Here is a 17,090-nt window from a genome sequence, read left to right as displayed (position 1 = left end):
GACTTAAATTTCTGATATAGTTAGGTCTGACCTGAAAGCTCTAGAGTTTTGCTTTCAATTACTTAGAGTAATTTAGATACTTGAGACTATTTACATTCAAGCATTGCCACAGACTATCCATTTATCAAATATGAATGAACACGGCCTACCCAAATACCACCTCTTAGGTGCTATGGTTGATTAAAAACGGCGAATAAGCTAAAGATGTCTTTCCTCAATTAGTTGTCATCTGATAGGGAAAATAGAGAAATATACATAGCAATCGAAGATAATTCCTATGATGCTGTGTCACAAGTATAATGTATACTGTGTATAAAATAAGCATTAGGTCAAGATTCACATAAAATAAGATCTTTATAGTATAGAGTTGCAGAATATTCCTTAGAGGGAAAGAAGATTGAATTGGATCCTAAGGAAATTAAAATTTTGGAGGTAAAGAAAGGACAAAAGAATAGATTGGGGGTGGTTTGGGCACTCATTTCCTGTCCTTCCTTTAGAACCTGCTTATTGATTGCAGTCTGTGTGCCAGGCACTGCTCTGGGGGCGAAGAAGATGCTACTGCCAGGAAGGATAGAAGAAATAATAAATGCGTTGATGAACACATAAGGCCAGTTAGATAGTAGTTCACGCTTAGAAAGTGGCAGGTTGTCACCAGACTGAAGAGGGGAAGGCTTATAGGGAGGCCAGTATAGAGTGTTTAGAGATTTGTGAAGTGGTAATTGATTTGAATGAAGAGAGGGTGCTAACCAGTTTGAGACAGGTCACGGTGTTTTAAGGTGAGAAAGAGCAAAAACAAAGTCCTGGAGGAGGGAATAATGTTGGTATATTATTGAAACAAAAGTCCAGAGTGGCTGGAGCAAAATGAGTAAGGGGGAGAGTGAGGTTTGGAAGTGTCTGAAGTATTCGGGTTTCAGATCACACACAGGACCCTGTAAGCTGTGGTAGGAAATTTGGATTTAATCTTGTTCAGTAAGAATATATTGCAGTATGAAGCAGGGGAGTGGGATGATATGACTTATGGTTTAATTATTGTTAACTGTAGTAAAACACACAACATAAAATTTACCACCTTAACCGTTTGAATGTGTCAGTTCAGCGGCATTAAGTGTACTCACATTGTTTCGTTTTCATCATCACCCTCCATCTCCAGAACTCCTTTCATCTTGCAAAACCGAAACTCTCTACCATTAAACAATTACCCATTCCTCTCTCTTGCTCCCAGCCGCTGGAAATCACCATTGTACTTTCTGTCTCTGAATTTGACTATTCAGGTACTTCATATTAGTAGAATCATACACTATTTGTCCTTTCGTGTCTGACTTTTTTCACTTAGCATCACGTCTTCAAATTTCATCCATATTGTGTTACATGTCAGAATTTCTTCCTTTTAAAGACTGAATAATATTCCATTATATGTATATATCACATTTTATTTATTTATCCATCAATGGACACTAGGTTGCTTTCACATTTTGGTTATTGCAAGTAATTATTGTGCTTCTGGTCCCTGCTTTCTGTTCTTTTGGCTATATCCCCCAGAAGAGGAATTGCTCAATCACATGATCTATATATGATCCATATAAAATAATTTATGAATCCATATATCATGTTTTATATGGATAATACTTTAATTTTTTTCAGGAACCCCTGCACTGTTCTCCTTAACAGCTGCACAATTTTACACTCCCAACAACAGCGCATAAGGGTTTCAATTTCTCCATATTCTTGCCAACACTAACTTTATGTGTTTTTTTATTTTATTATTATTATTTTTTTAATAGTAGCCATTCTAATGGGTGTGAGGTGGTATCTCATTGTGGGTTCGATTTGCATTTCCCTAATGATTAATGATTTTGAGCATCTTTTCTTGTGCTCATTAGCCATTTGTATACCTTCTTTGGACAAATATTTTTTTGGTACTTTGCTCAGTTTTGAATAAGGTTGTTTATTTTTTTTTGTTGTTGAGGTGTAGGAGACCTTTGTATATTCTGTATATTAACCCCTTCAGGTATATGACTTTCAAATATTTTCTCCCACCTATGGAATACCTTTTACTTTGTTGATTATATCCTTTGATGCACAGAACTTTTAAATTTTGGTGTAGTCCAGTTTGTCTGTTCTCTTCATTTGTTGTCTGTGATATTGGTGTCATATCTAAGAATCATTGCCAAGCAAAGGTTATGAAGCTTTCCCCTTATGTTTTCTTCTAAGAGTTTTATTGTTACGGGTGTTGTATTTAGATCTTTAATTCATTTGAGTTCATTTTTCTACATGGTGTAAGGTAAGGGTCCAACTTCATTCTTTTGCATGTGGATATCCAGTTTTCCCTACCCCATGGCTTATGTTTTTAAAAGAATGAATTGTGGTAGAGTCAGTGTATGGGGAGGAATGGATGCAGGTAAATCAATGAAGATACTACTGAAATATTTCAGGCAGGAGATGAAGATGCCTTAGACTTATGTGATAGCTGTGGTGATGGAGGTATACAGACAGATATGTGATATATTTAAGAGTTAAAGCAGTAGAACTTGCCTTCATGAATTGGATTTGGAGGTGAGGGAAAGATAAACCAAGGAATAACCATAGGGTTAATTTAAGTGGGTATAATTGCTATTTATAGAAGTGAGGAAAAATGAGGTGGGGCTGCTGGAAGAGGTTTTGTTGAGAGTGGGTGGGTAGAATCAAGAGTTCTGTTTGGAAATATTAAATTTCAAGTTCTCATTGGGTATCCAAGTGAAAATTTTAGTTGGACAGTTGGCTATGTGAGTTGAAAATACAGGGAACCAATAATAGGGTTAGAGATACAGGAATCAGCAGCAAGAGGTAAGGTTTAAGAGCCATAGGATGGATTATGTAATTTAGATAATGAGCCCTGGGGTGCCTCAACATTTAGAGGTAATACAGAAAAGGAGGCAGTAGGAAAGGAGACAGTGAAGAAGCAGCTACTACTAAGTTGGAGAAAAACCAGGAAAGCTCTAGTTCATGTTGAAGAAAATAAGAGAAGAAGGGAATGAAATGTTTTAAGAACTGTGTGGTGCTTATCACAGTTACCCTACTACTTGCATGTGGTCCTATCTTCTTACATTAGATTGTAAACTCCCTGTGGATACTTTTATGCATTTTTGTATTTCTCACATATAGTAGTCTAGAACTGCTTGGCATAGGCTAGCGTTAAAAGTTTATTTTCCTTAAAAGCACCGCTGAGCAGGGCCCCCAGGAATGATCCGGCACTGTTCTGTGGTCTGGGGACATAAGGACAATTATACGAGGTGGGTGCAGTATGGAATGGAAGACAGATTTGTAAATACATAATTGAAATGGTGTCATGCAGAATGATACAACGTAATAAGTACCACAAAAAAGGCATATGCACCGTGGTAGGGGATTATTTCTGTGGAGGGAAACAGATGTAGGATCAGAAAGGGTTTTATTTAGTTGACTTGAGTTTCGCTTTGAAGGATGAATAGGATAGGCAAGACGGAACTGGGAGTGAGGTCATTCCTGGCCGAGAGACGAGGGGGAACAGATGCGAAGAGGTGCGGAAGGGCAGTGTGTAATGTGGGAGGACGCAGCCTTAGAGTGTAACGGACTAGCAGAAGCGGGCCTGGCTCCTAAGCCGTCCAGAATTGTTAACTCCATCGTGAAGATGTCCCACAGCTTTTTTACCCACTCATCTGCTGATGGCCCCTGGGCTGCTCCCAGATCCCGGCTGTTGTAAATAATGCTGCAGTGACCACGGGGGTGCATATAGTCTTTTGAGTCAGTGTTTTGGGTTTCTTAGGATATATTCTTGTAGATCATGGGAAGGTAGTTAAAAATGTTTTTTAGGTATACAGTGATGATAAGATTTTCATTTTAGAAAAATGATCCTGTGGAGCATTGGCTGGACTAATAAGACTGTTGGAAAGAAGTTTGATTGGAGGCTGTTGTAGTAATTGAAGCCATGATTCTGAGTGCCTGAGGGGCACTGGAAAATATTACAGGAACAGCTTTTAGAGTTATTGCAGAGGTAGAATGGACAGTACTTAATCTATTGGATGTCAAAGAAGGAAGAGTCAGGTATGACTCATTTCTAGCTTCGGTAACTGGATAAATAGCAATGATTTTAGTAGTCAGAGTCGACAAAAAAAAAAAAGAATGATCTCTGAATAAGGGACTAGTTTAATAAATTATGGTACATTTCATTCCACAGAAATCCTCTGTGTGATAATGGTGCATCATTAAGTAAAATGAACAGGTTTGTATAGTATGACTCATTCATACTATACAAATGTATATTAGTGTGTTACACACAAGCACGTACCTGTATATACACATATACTTAATTACTATGTGTATGTATTTGTGCACATATACCATATATGTTTCCACATGTTAGGAAAATAAACTGTACAGGAACATAAACTGTTAATGCTGGTGGCTTATTCTTAAAAATGGAACGGGGGTTGAGAGCTTTCAGTTGTTGCTTCACTATTAAAGTGTTGCATGATTTTTTTTTTTTTTTTTTTTACAACATGTATGACTTTTATACTAAAGCGCCAAAGAAAAGAGAAAGCATGTCTGTCGATGGATGGATCAATCTATGTGGTAAACGTCCATCTTGAAAATAAATGGCAGGAACAGGTGTTTGGTTCTCTTCAAAATATAACACACATTTTTTTTCTTTTCCTATCTTTGTTCATGGTATTGTTTACAATGACCTTTCCCTCTCCTTGTTGCTTTTGCTCTTTATTTCAGATTCATCGGTATGCTCTTGCTGTCGGTGCTTTTTTCATCTTGAGCTCATAGTAATGTTTGCTTCTATGATAGCACATGCATTTTTATGTTGTAGTTGTACTTGTATTACTTACCTTTGCTACATAGTATGTCATCACGAAGGTTGCAACTTAAAACAACATACATTTATTATCTTACAATGTCTGCGTGTCAGTGCTGCTCAGCTGGATCCTCTCCTTAAGAGTTTCATAGGTGTTGACCAAGCTGTGTTTCTCTCGGGAGCTTGGAGTTCTCTTCTAATCTCACCTGGCTATTGGCAGAATTCAGTTCCTTTCACTTGCAGGGCCCAGGTCCCCATTTTCTTGTTGGCTGTCACCAGGGTTTGATGTCAGCTCCTAGAGGCTGCCCTTAGCTCCTGCCACATGGCAGCTTATGTTTTCAAGGCTGGCAGAAGAATCTCTTCAGTATGCTAAGGCAGGTCCTTATAATGCAACATATCACAGGAGTGACTATCCCATCAACTTTGCAGTGCAAAGTAACCTATTCCTAGAAGCAAGTTCTGTATTCTGCCTGGGTTAAACTCAATGGGTTAGGATCATATAAAATCTTGTCTTATTGGAGGTCACTTTACAGTTGTGTCTACCACAGCACTTATATTAGAGTTTAAAGCTGGAAAGGACCTCATAGTATTCTCTTTCTCCCCAGCTCTACATAGTAGCTGTGAATAGGTATTTGACAGATATTGCAAAGACAGAGGGAACTGTGGAGAAAGATGTTAAAAGCTCAGAATCAGTACTCAGAAGACTTTTTTTCACTTATACTGTGGATGAAATGATTAAGGCTTGATTTTTTAGGACATTGGCTGTGAAATAGAGAGCATAAGTTAAATCTGGAAATATTGCAGAGGAAATACTGACAAATACTTGCTGATTGATTAGGAGCCTGGAGGAAGGTGGTAGAGAAGAGGGAGGAGACTAGAATAACTTTGAGGTTGCTTGTTTGGGGACTGGGAAAATGGTGTGCCATTGACTAATCAATTCAATTAATGTTTGAGTGCCGTGAGGCAATATATTGATGTTAAATTCACGATGTGGTTTTTGGTCTCTGGAGAGAAACTAGGAAGCACAAACCAGTATTTCACATTGGCATTTGTGAAAGCCCCTGCCTTCACTATCTGCAGTCATAGGAAGTTATTCATTAGCAGTTTTAAAATTGCACTAGGGATTGTTTTTATCTGTAATGCCTGAATGTGTACTGTTGAATAGCATTTGAAAAATACCTACTGACATTACCCGAAAATCATATAGTTTAGTTCTGCTGTGTCAGAGAACATATTTTATATGATTTCCTTTGAAATTCATTATAGATTTCCATGTTATCCCACATTTTGCCTGTTTTTCTATGTATTCCATGTTTACCTGAAAAGAATGTTTACTTTTCACTTAGTGGATGTAGTGTTATTTATATGTCATTTAGATCAAGTTTGTGATCATATTGTTAAAAAACATTCTATAGCTTTATATCTTTTACACTTAGTTATAAGCCGTATTCTTAGGAACATACAAATGTAGAATCTTAAAATTCTGAATTTCTATGTCTTTGGCTCATAATTTTGCTTCTTAAAGCCAATTTTTTCTTATACTAATAAAGGTACAGTAGGTTCCTTCTTTATCCATGGTTTTGCTTTCCATGGTTTCAGTTACCATGGTCAACCATGACCCGAAAATTTCAAATGGAAAATTCCAGATATACAGTATTCGTACATTTTAAATTGCGTGTCGTGCTGAGTAGTGTGATGAAATCTCTCACTGTCCTGCTTTGTCCCACCCTTCGTGAATCATCCCTTTGTCCAGCATAGTGTCAACCAAAGGTTGTCATCACCAGTTCAGTGCCAACAGGTGTTCTGCATTTGGGGTGCAGTGAAGGGGAGAGACTTTATTCTGTGAAAACAGCTCAATTGTGATTTCAGCACAGCTGTGGAACAGAATGGCTGTGAGATAGCTCAGTGCTGAGAGAGCTCAATTATGATACAGCATGGCTCTGGCACTGCTTGGGCAAGACGGCCCCTGTGTCATAGCTCTGCTCTGGCAGTGCAGTTCCACTCCGAGTCAGTGTTACAGCTCCAGCTCTAACCAGGGAAACACAGTCTTTGATGGAAACTGAAAGTGCACCCCACAGAAACAGAGGGCAGTCTGACTTACATGGAAGTTCCTGCCCCTGGTCCCTGATTGGCCCGTTTCTATGCAGGTGAGGACTCCAAATCCTCACAGTTTGATCTGTCCAAAAAGCACTGTCCTGATTGGAGTGGAGCTGCTCTGATTGATCGGTAAAGGTGCAGCTGAGGATATAGCTACGCAGGTCCGATTGGGTAGGGAAAGTCTCAGTCCTGTTGGCCAAATTTTGATCCTAGGAGCTCTCTTATGAAGGTTGGTGCCTATGGCAAGAGCACAGTGAAGGAGGATTGGCAGCTCACTTTGGCTTTTCCCTGAAGCGCAGACAGCATGAGGCGCCTGTTGAGCAATGACTACTATACTCTGTTTATAAATTTGAGCCCAATTAGCCACTATGAGTCTTTTTTAACAGGCAAATTCATTATGCTACCTGCCTGTTAGTCACTTAGTAGCTGTCTCAGTTATCAGATCAACTTGTGATATCACAGTGCTGTGTTTAAGAAACCCTTATTTTACTTCAGAATGGCCCAAAGCCCAAGAGTAGTGATGCTGGAAATACAGGTATGCCAAAGAGAAGCTATAAAGCATATGTACTTGTGCATAGGAAAAATCATAGTATACATAGGGTTTGGTACCCATGCTTTTAGGCACTCACTGGGAGTCTTGGAAACTATCCTCTGTGGATAAGGCAGGACTACTGTACATTAGTTTTCTTTCTTTTACTATGTTTTTTATTAATTTTTCTGAAAAATACTTTTAAATTTTGCAACCTTATATTGATATTGTCACTTATAAGTAGCACATACTTTAAAAAATCTACTTGACAGTAATATTAAATCTGTTTGCTTTCCATATATTGCTGATATATTTAGGTTAAAACTTATTTCCTTTGCAAACCAAAACTCCCACAGAGGTGTGGAAAAGGAGAGACTTTATTCAGGTGAAACAGTTTGCAAACCTGGGAAATGCAGTCTCTGGTGAATACTGAAAGTGTGCTCCACTGAGACAAAGGGGAGGCCGCCTTTTCTAGAGACAGTTCCCCCTCAGGTTTCCAGTTTTATGCCTATGAGGTTTTTCCAGTTTTATGCTGATGAGGTTTCCAAATTCGTACACTTTTGATTGCTCCAAATCATACAGTTCTGATTGGTCGGTATCTTGCATTCTGATTGGTTGTTATAGAGCAGTTGTGATTGATCATTGTAGATGCTAATGAGGATATAATTGTGCAGCTCTGATTGGACAGGGGCAGGTCTCAGACCCTTTTTCAAAAGCCAAAACCAGAGCCTCCCTGCAGTGGCTGATTTAGGTGGTGTAAAAAAGCAGGGCTTGCTGGGAGAAGCCCAGAGTTCAGTTGGAGGTTCTTCCTGTCACACAGAGTACATGAGGAGCCCCTGCCAGCAAGTGGCTGCTGGACTCTTTTTATGTATAAAATCTGGGCCCTCAGTTGACCATGGGGAGTCCTTAGCAGATAAATTCCTTCTTGGGGTTCATATAAAATTAATTTTTCTTTCTAGGGGCTGCACCTTATTACTTGTGCACTTTATATTTGCTCCTCATTTTGCATGTTCCTTTTTTCTCTTGTTTTCTTTTGTTACTCAATTTTTTCTTACTAGCTTATTTATACATTATTTTAGATAACTTTAGTAGTTGCCAGAGATTGCAGTGTGAATATTAGAGTTGTTAGCATCTTAAATAAATTGGTTCTTTCAGCAATTCATGGACAATAAAAGAACATTACAACACTGATTCCTTTTATTTCTATTGTCTTGAGTGCTATTGTTATGAATTTTAAGATTTTATTTTTTTAATGTTAGAAGTCATTATTATAATTGTTGTAAACATTCAATATTCTTTCAGGTTTATTTACATGTTTACCTTTTCCATTGCATTGTTTTTTACTTCCTTGTCTTTCATTAGTCTGATATTATTTTTCTTCTGTCTGAAGAACCTCATTTAATGTGGGTTGTCTGTTGATAAATTCTGTTTTGTTGGTCATTAAATATCTATGTTTTGCTTTTGCCTGAGGGGAAAAACTTTTCCTCTACCTTCTTAGGTTCTTTGGTTGGGGGCCTGTGAATCAAACTGACAAAAGATAGATTGGTTAAAGAAAAGATAGATTTTTTTTATTCATGTATGTTGGAGGGACTTCCCAGAAATAAGTGACTCAAGGCAGAGGTTAAGATTTGAGAATTTATACCATCTTAACAGGGAAAGGAGAAGGGAGAAAGGCACTTATTTGAAAACAGATGACTTTTAGGAAAGGTGAATGGACCTTTAGGAGAATAGATGGAAGGTAGAGTTTAGTGATGGTCCCTTTTGTCCCTTTTGGCCGTTTCTTATCCAGGTGTTGACTTCTAGTCTCCAGGTAATGGGAGTCAGTCTTTCCTGGTTGTGAAACTTCAGTAGAGAGGATTTATGACAGTTGAATTCTTTTGGGAGACTTTACTTTTAGGCAGATAAGGGGAGTTCAGAAAAATACTTCACAGTGGTCTATTTTGGATACTTTCTCTTTTATTATTGGAAGATACCCTTTGGATATAGAATTCTTAGTTAGCTGTTATTTTTGTTGAGCACTTTGAAGAGGTCATTGTGTTCTTAGGTGACTTCCACCAGCCTTATTTGTGTTTGTTTGGAGGCAAGAAGATGTCCTTACCTCTTTCACTTTTTCCCTCCCCCTTGCTGCTATTAAGATATTTTTCATTTCATGGTTTTATGGTGATAGGAGTAGGTGTAGTTTTCTTTTATCATGCTTGGAGTTTGTAGCACTTGATCATATGGCTCATTGTTTTGTTTTCTAGTTTTTGAAAAATACCGCTTTTTTTCCAGTCCTCTAGTTACCTCTAAACAGTGTACTCTCTTTCCTCCATATACACTCATGTTAGACCTTTCACCATGGCCTGTATGTCTGTCCCGTGTTTTGTCAGATTTTCATTCTTTTCTCTCAAGTGAGTTCTCCTCTAGTGTAGTTCCACAAGCATGAAGGGCTGCCCTAATTTCATGTTTGTTTGGTTCAGTGGTCCTACACTTACTCATCTCGCCTGGAATTCTTGTCCGTAGAACCTGTTGTTCGCAGCTACCTTTATTTCAGTATTCAAACATGCAACCTTAATGTTTTGGTTTTCTGAGAGATGGTTTCTATTTGGTTTTTGTTCATTTGGTGCTGTCTCTTGTTATTCCTGTTAATTTGTGGTTGGGTGTTGGAAAGTGTTTTTAAAAATGCAGGAGTAATGCAAGTCTGCAGATGGTATCTTCCTGTTGAGAGGATTTCCTTTTGGGTTCTGATTAGCAGTTAACTAGGTGCTGATTCTGTTAATTTAGGAGTGAGCTGATTGATTCAAAACTGGAGTTTTAAAAATCTTTGTGAGAGTTTGTTCTATTTTCAGTTTGCTTATCCCTAGCATGTAGCCCTTGTGACGTTTTCTGAAAATAGACTTTTACTGTAGCCCTCATGCATTGGTTTCTGGGTGGTTTTTTTTCCCCACCCTTTGAGATTCTGATTTTTTTTTTAAAGCTTTTTTGTTTAGCTAGTTAATCTGAATATAAATCACATTAATGTTGTTTGAGGGTTTGTTTTAGTGTGTTGGAGGTCTGGTCTATTTCTTATTCCTGGGGTATATCTGGGTTCCTTCTGTAAGCCTGGGTAATCTACTAGGACCCCTCTATCTTGACAGGTTATAAAATTCAGTTTTTGTGTCCCTGGCTCTGTAAGACTGAGCACGGCTCTGCTTAGCTTCTCTGTTCCCACCTGTGAACAGCAAATGCTTCAATAGGAAAGTCAAGCTGCATGTCTTTTGTGTGCTTTCTTCTCTAGGATCTTGGCTCCTTAAATATTAGCTGCCTTGGAAACGCTCCAGTATCTTTTAAAAATTTGAAACATAAATTTAATTAAGCATTTTCAGTTGCTTTTGTTGCCTAGCTTGTTTCATAAAAGCTAATCTGCTTTTGCCAGAAGAATAACTTGTTGCTGTTATAGTCTTCAGTTATTTAGTGCAGCTATTTTCAACCTTTTTCATCTCATGGCACACATAAACTAATTACAGAAATTCTGCGACACACCAAAATATGTATTATATTTTTTACCGACCTGACAAAAAAAATTAGGTATAATTTTGATTCCTTCACATTGGACTGCTATTGTTATTTGACAGTCTAGGGGAAAAGAGGTTATTGCTCCCTACTAAATAGGTGTTGCATGTTTTAAAAATTCTGCGGCACACCAGTTGAAAATTGCTGATTTAGTGTGAAGTAATGTTACTCCATTGGGTATGATGTCAGAAAAGAGAGGAAATACTCTTTCTTTCCCAATAACAGTGAATAATCATATGTGGTGTATGTATATACATATATTTAATTGATAATATTCATCTCTTTATAGGTTACTGAGTCAAACAATGAAGGATCATCTAGTAAGAGTAGCAAACGAAGCTGAATTTATCCTGAGCAGGCAGCGAGCAGAGGATATTCACAGACACGCAGAATTTGAGGTAGGTTAAACATATGGTTGGTGTGAGGAAGTTACTACTGCATAGGTAAAATGGCAGTATTGTGTAAGAAAACATGTCATAAGACTGATTTTGTGAGAGAATCAGAGGGTTTCTGGGGAGATAGATAGTGCAAGTCTCTGAGGCCCTCTGGTCTCAGCTCCAAGTTACTTGAAGCAGCTTCTGTGTTTGGGCGACCTGATCTTAACCATGTGAGCGGATTGTTGAATCTGATAGTTTTACAATAAAATAAATTACTGAAGGACTTTTGCCCTCTCTGAGCAAGACAGAGCTTGTTAACTGGAAATGAAAACCCCTATGGAAGAGATAAGATCTAGATTTCTAGAGAGAATCTGAAGACAGGCCTGAAGTTTCTTTACCCTTGCTGTTTGAGAGCACGCTGATCTTTGTAGCAGAGGAAATAAGGGAACATATAGCTTTCTTCTTGGATCCTCACCTGGGGACCAAGTGACAGATTCATCCTGGGACCCCTGCATATCTCAGCAATTGCTCTTGAACATGTGTAATATGTTAATTCAGAGAGGAAATTAACGGTATTTTAGCTATATAAATTAGCAAAGTTCACACCCAAGGTGAACTAGAAAGTTTGATAAGAATATTTGCTAAGAATTGGGAAAAAGTAAAACAGCAACATCTGGGTTCTTTCTAACATGTTATAAACAGATAAATGTTGCTGATATTTTACATAAAAATTATGAAAACCTCCCCAGTGCATTTTATACAACCATCATAACGTGAAAAAGTTACTGGAAAAATAAAATTCTAAAAGATCAATTTCACTTAAGACTATAGCCCAAGGACACAGACAGCCCTGTGGTGAAGGCCTGGGGTGGGGGGCGGGGTGGGGTAGAAGGGGTCAGTGGGGGAAAAAGGGAACATCTGTAATACTTTCAACAATTAAGATAAAAAAAAATTTGGGAAAAAAGAATATGGCTGCAAAATTCTAACTAAAACTTTAACCAGCTGACTCCAATGAAAGAATATACTGCAATCACTTAGATTTTATTTATGGAATTCAAAGATGCCTTAATGTTAAGATATCTACTTCTTAGGTAATCTATATCAAAACAAATTAAAATAGAAAAATTATGTGAAGATATCAATAAATGTAGGAAAAAAAGCATATGATAGATTTTAGCAGCCAGTCTTAATAAAAGTTTGAAGAAAAAAAAATGTATGTAAGTGAATTCAGTGCCCTATGCCCTCATTTATTAGTCACAGTTTCTTAATATCCACATTTATTAGTCACAATTTTTTAATATCCAGCTTCCTGCTTTTGACTCAATTCTTTTTTTTTTTTTAATTTACAAGGGGCTCATGTGTGCTGTAAACTTAAAATTCTTTCATGTTTAAGAATATTTCCCTGCTTTCTTTATATTGGAATGACATTCTGATGGATTTAATATTCTTGCCTAACACTTGCATTCCTTTAGAACTTTATAGACATTGCTCCATTGTCTTCTGGCTTTGAGTATTGTTGTGTGTTTTTTTAAAAAATATATCTTTATTGATTTCAGAGAGAGGAAGGTAGAGGGAGAGAGAGAGTTGAAAACATCAATGACGAGAGAGCCTCCTGCATACCCCCGACCAGGGATCGAGCCCGCAACCCGAGCATGTTACCTGACTGAGTGTTGTTTTCAGAGAAGTTTGAGGCTGATCTGATATTATTCTCAGTTGATGATTTGCTTGTTTCCTGTTTGAGATTTCTTTATTTTTCCATGAAGTTCAATTCCAACATCAGTATGGCTCAGTAATAAACATTATTTATCAGATTTTCCTGGAATATAGTCTTTTGTCAGAACCTGTAAATTCAGATTTTTTTCCTTCAGTTCTTGGAAATTATTTTAAATTAAAATTTGAAAATCCTTTCCTATTTTATTTTTCTTTACTTAGTTACACATTGATCTATTTTAGATATATATGTTTTTATATCTATTTTATAGTTATTTCTTAATTGCCTTACTTTGATCTTTCTCAGTAATTATGTTTTTAGTGTTTTATTTTGTCCCTAGTGTTTGTAATTTATTTATCTATAATGATTATGTTTTGTTCTTCATTTGACAATTTAGGTCTTCAACATCTCTCTTCACCTTAGTTATTTTTATGTTTTTATGTGTTTGTTTTGAGTTATATTTTTGTTATGTTGATCATTAGAAGGAAATAATCATGAGGAATTTCCTTTTAGTTTTTGTTATGTATTCTCTTATGATTCTTTGTCTTTTGTGTAAAGCATCTCCCAGTTTTATTTTAAAAATTACTTTTTAGCTTGTTTTGTATTTATTCACTGGTCAGTGATATACATACTTAGAATGTTCTTGCCCAGATTTTCTATTGGCTTAGACAAGCAGAATATCTTAGTGACTTCTCTCGCCTTCTTGCCACTGTAAGCTGCAGTCTGAATTGCAGTTTGGTTTTTGCCCATACTGTATAGCCAATGGTGAAGAGAGGGAGAGGGACCTTTGAGATGGGTGAGGTGGCTTCCCAGCACACCTAAGTTTTGCTTTCTCTTTAAGGTTTTGTTAAGTATTTTCTACTTAAGTTCATTTCATCTTATTAGAAGCTGTGTACAGTTCTCATCAGAGAATAAATGTGCTTAGGCGTTGAATTATTATGTCATTTCAGAGAGTGGTCTGGAGTCTGCTTCTGTCCTGGGAAGTCAGCCCTGATTTTCACTTTTTTTGCTTCACCAACTTTTGCACTGTAGATTTTCCCAGAATCTTCCATGAGAAGAAGTAGAAATAATGATCTCCAGTCAGTGTGTTTCTCTCTTTCTCCATATGAAGGCATGAAGAAAAATTCTCAGAATTTTGTCAACTTACCATATTGTTTTGGGCATATGGGGACATGGTTAAGAACTGGGTTTTGCTGAACCCTTAGTTCTAGCTCCAGCATGTTTATTTTCCTCATGGTAACCAATTATTTAATGTTCAGTGCTGTATGTTAATTTTCCTTTTGTTGTTTGGTTATTTTTATTATTTGCGCTCTCCTCTCTCTCTCTCTCTCTATTTTTTTTGTGTGCTAATTTTTTAGAAATTGAAAGAAGGAAAAATAATTTAGTTGTCACATTAGCCCTCCAAACTAACCTGGAACCTATTTTTTAGTGTTTTTTGTAATTGATTATGCAGAAATTACATTTAACTCTGGGTTGAGATAGTGGTTCATTCTTTTTCTTTGAATTTTCAGTGATTGTGGTGGTGGTGGCCTGAGTGTTCCTGTGTATATGAATGAGAGAGACTGGGAAAGAGCTAACATGTGGAATTGAAAAGGGAGAAACACTTTTAAAACACTGTTATGCAAGAGATTAAACTGATTTGAACCAACAAGTATATAAATTTGTTGTTTAGATGAGGTATGATGGTGACAACAGTAGCTAATATTGTATGAGTCCTTATGTTCTGTCAGGAACGGTTATGGAATTTTTATAAGTTTTAACTAATTTAATCCTTGCAATAAACCTCTGAGGTAGTACCTCTAAGGTAGTACTGTTATTGTCTCTCATTTTATAAACAATAAAACAGCATGAGGAGGAAAGAGCCCAGAGTTACAACTGGAATTCAGATCCAGGCAATTTATCTCTTAATTTCTAATCTGCCCTTTTGATTCACATTTGTTAGATTTCTATAGGATATGTGAATAGGACTTATTTCTGGCACACACAGCAGCTTTATTTTGAGCTTTTTAATTTTATGCTTTATCTAATTACAGTTTTTCATTCTATTTTTTACCTTGCTTTGAGATTTGTAATATTGCAATATTATAAAGTGTGATAATAAAATACCTAAATAAAACAAGCTTTCCAAAAAATGTTATTGTTACCTAAATTTTTAGTGGAGAAAATAGATTTGTTTAACTATTCCACATGAGAGTCACTTCTAAGAGAACAAAGATAAATTTTAAATCTTTACTGGTTTTATTTTCACAGAAAAAGAATTCACTTTGTTTATGCCACAAAACCCAATTGATTGAGGCATGTTCATGTTTAATATATTTTTAACTATAGTGCTCTTAAATCTTAAATAATACTCTACAAGATGAAGCATATTTTTTCCTAGACAGCTTATATTCTAAAGGTTATCTATATTCAGCCTTGAATTTATGCTGTGCATTCTTTAATAATATGTCTGAACTTTATCTACTGCTAGCTACTTCCTCCTGAAAAAAGAGATGTCATGTATTTAATATACCATTTGTGGTTGTAAAGTAGCTGACTTGTTTCATTTATTATCAAGGGATTGGTGACAGTGTAGATCTGAAATGCACATCTCTTTAGTTCATTGCATGATTATCTTTGGAGTGGGTATCCTTGACATCTTCGGCTTTTGATTTATGTAGAGGTTCCTTGAATGTCATGACATCATTGATTAGGTGTACATCTTAACATTATTTTTTAATCTTACAGCTGTAAACAGAATGTTTATTAAAAATTATGTTGTGTGAAACATTGGAGCCTGTCTTGTGAATAAGGTGTATATATAGGTGTACACAATTCAGGACAATCTTTTTGTTATAGCATTTGTCTATCAAAGGTTAGTTTATTTAAACTAATGTGATATAACTGTAAAACGTGGTTAAGATTATCATGTAATAATTTAAATTTTAGGAATCTATGTAAGTTAAAATCCACTTCAATAAGAATTTCTTAATGTTCTTCTAGCTGATGTTGCTTTGAATTCCAGCTGCTATGCGATAGAACTCATTTATTAGCTTCACTAGAACTGCAGACTAGGTGGCCAGTGAGCTTATTTGAAGTAATAAAAAGTATTTTTTATGAAATAAGGACCATGAAAGCACTTGATTAATTGTTAATAAAGCAATCTACATATTTTCCTTTTAGATGGATTCAAATATTTTTTCACATTAGCAAACAAAATATTTTTCAGTAGAATAGTCAACTCTTTTTGTCAGTTAAGCACTTTAAATTTTTAAAAATTAATAAGCACTTTTATAGCACCACTTATTCATCTAAGCTCTTAACAAATATAGAATAAATCTTCATAACAAATCTTTGAGGTAAATATTGTTATCGTCTTTCCAGTTTGAGTGAGAAGGAAACTTGAAGCACAAAGAGGTTAAGTGAACTTGCTCTAGGTCATCCAGCTAATAGGTGGTGAAGCTAGGATTTGAGGTTAAGTGGGCTGATACTAAGTTATGGCCACTTTGCTCTGTCGCCTCTCTAACATCATCTCATCTAATAAGTGGTTTAATACACATGCTTTTTTTTTTTTTTTTTTTTTTTAATTTCACCACCACAACAGATCTTTGAAGAATATAGGATAGATTGAGAGAATGTGATTTAGCCTTGGTCACACAGCTAGTAAATCAATGATTTTGATACAGAGCCCAGGTCTCAGAACAATAACCCGGTATAGCCTCTGTCCTCATACCTCTGTAGACCTCACAGTATCATGAAATGTTCTGCTGTTGAAGCAATATATTATTCAACACATGCTTGACCATTCTAATGGAATGTGAAGCACATTGACAAATACTAAAGACCTAAACTACCAGGGCTACTCTATTTTTTTTTTTTTTTAAAGACTTTTTCAGATTGATTTTTTTTAGAGAGCGAGGAATGGAGAGGGAGAGAGAGAGAGAAAGCCTCCCAAACACAGTCTGCCGCCTCTCCCTCCCCCACTTCAGTCCTCTTTGGGAATTGAACTGGTGACTTTTGTTGCATGGGGCGATGCCCGACCAACTGATG

At 36.5% G+C, this 17,090-nt stretch overlaps 1 protein-coding gene across 2 annotated transcripts in view; it reads left to right on the top strand.

The window, feature by feature from the left end:
* LRBA (LPS responsive beige-like anchor protein) overlaps nt 1-17,090 on the top strand; it is a 504,104-nt gene that overhangs the window by 180,845 nt on the left and 306,169 nt on the right. For both annotated transcript variants that reach the window (XM_087816509.1, XM_087816508.1), the window contains exon 36: nt 11,263-11,371. In XM_087816509.1, the coding sequence (XP_087672635.1) occupies nt 11,263-11,371 (109 nt within the window). The remainder of the gene's footprint in view (nt 1-11,262; nt 11,372-17,090) is intronic.

This window comes from Miniopterus natalensis, chromosome 4 (assembly GCF_054644295.1).
Source record: "Miniopterus natalensis isolate mMinNat1 chromosome 4, mMinNat1.hap1, whole genome shotgun sequence".
In the NCBI taxonomy this organism is placed as follows: domain Eukaryota; kingdom Metazoa; phylum Chordata; class Mammalia; order Chiroptera; family Miniopteridae; genus Miniopterus; species Miniopterus natalensis.
Note: the sequence above shows the minus strand (reverse complement) of the source record. Positions and strands in the feature narration are given on the sequence as shown.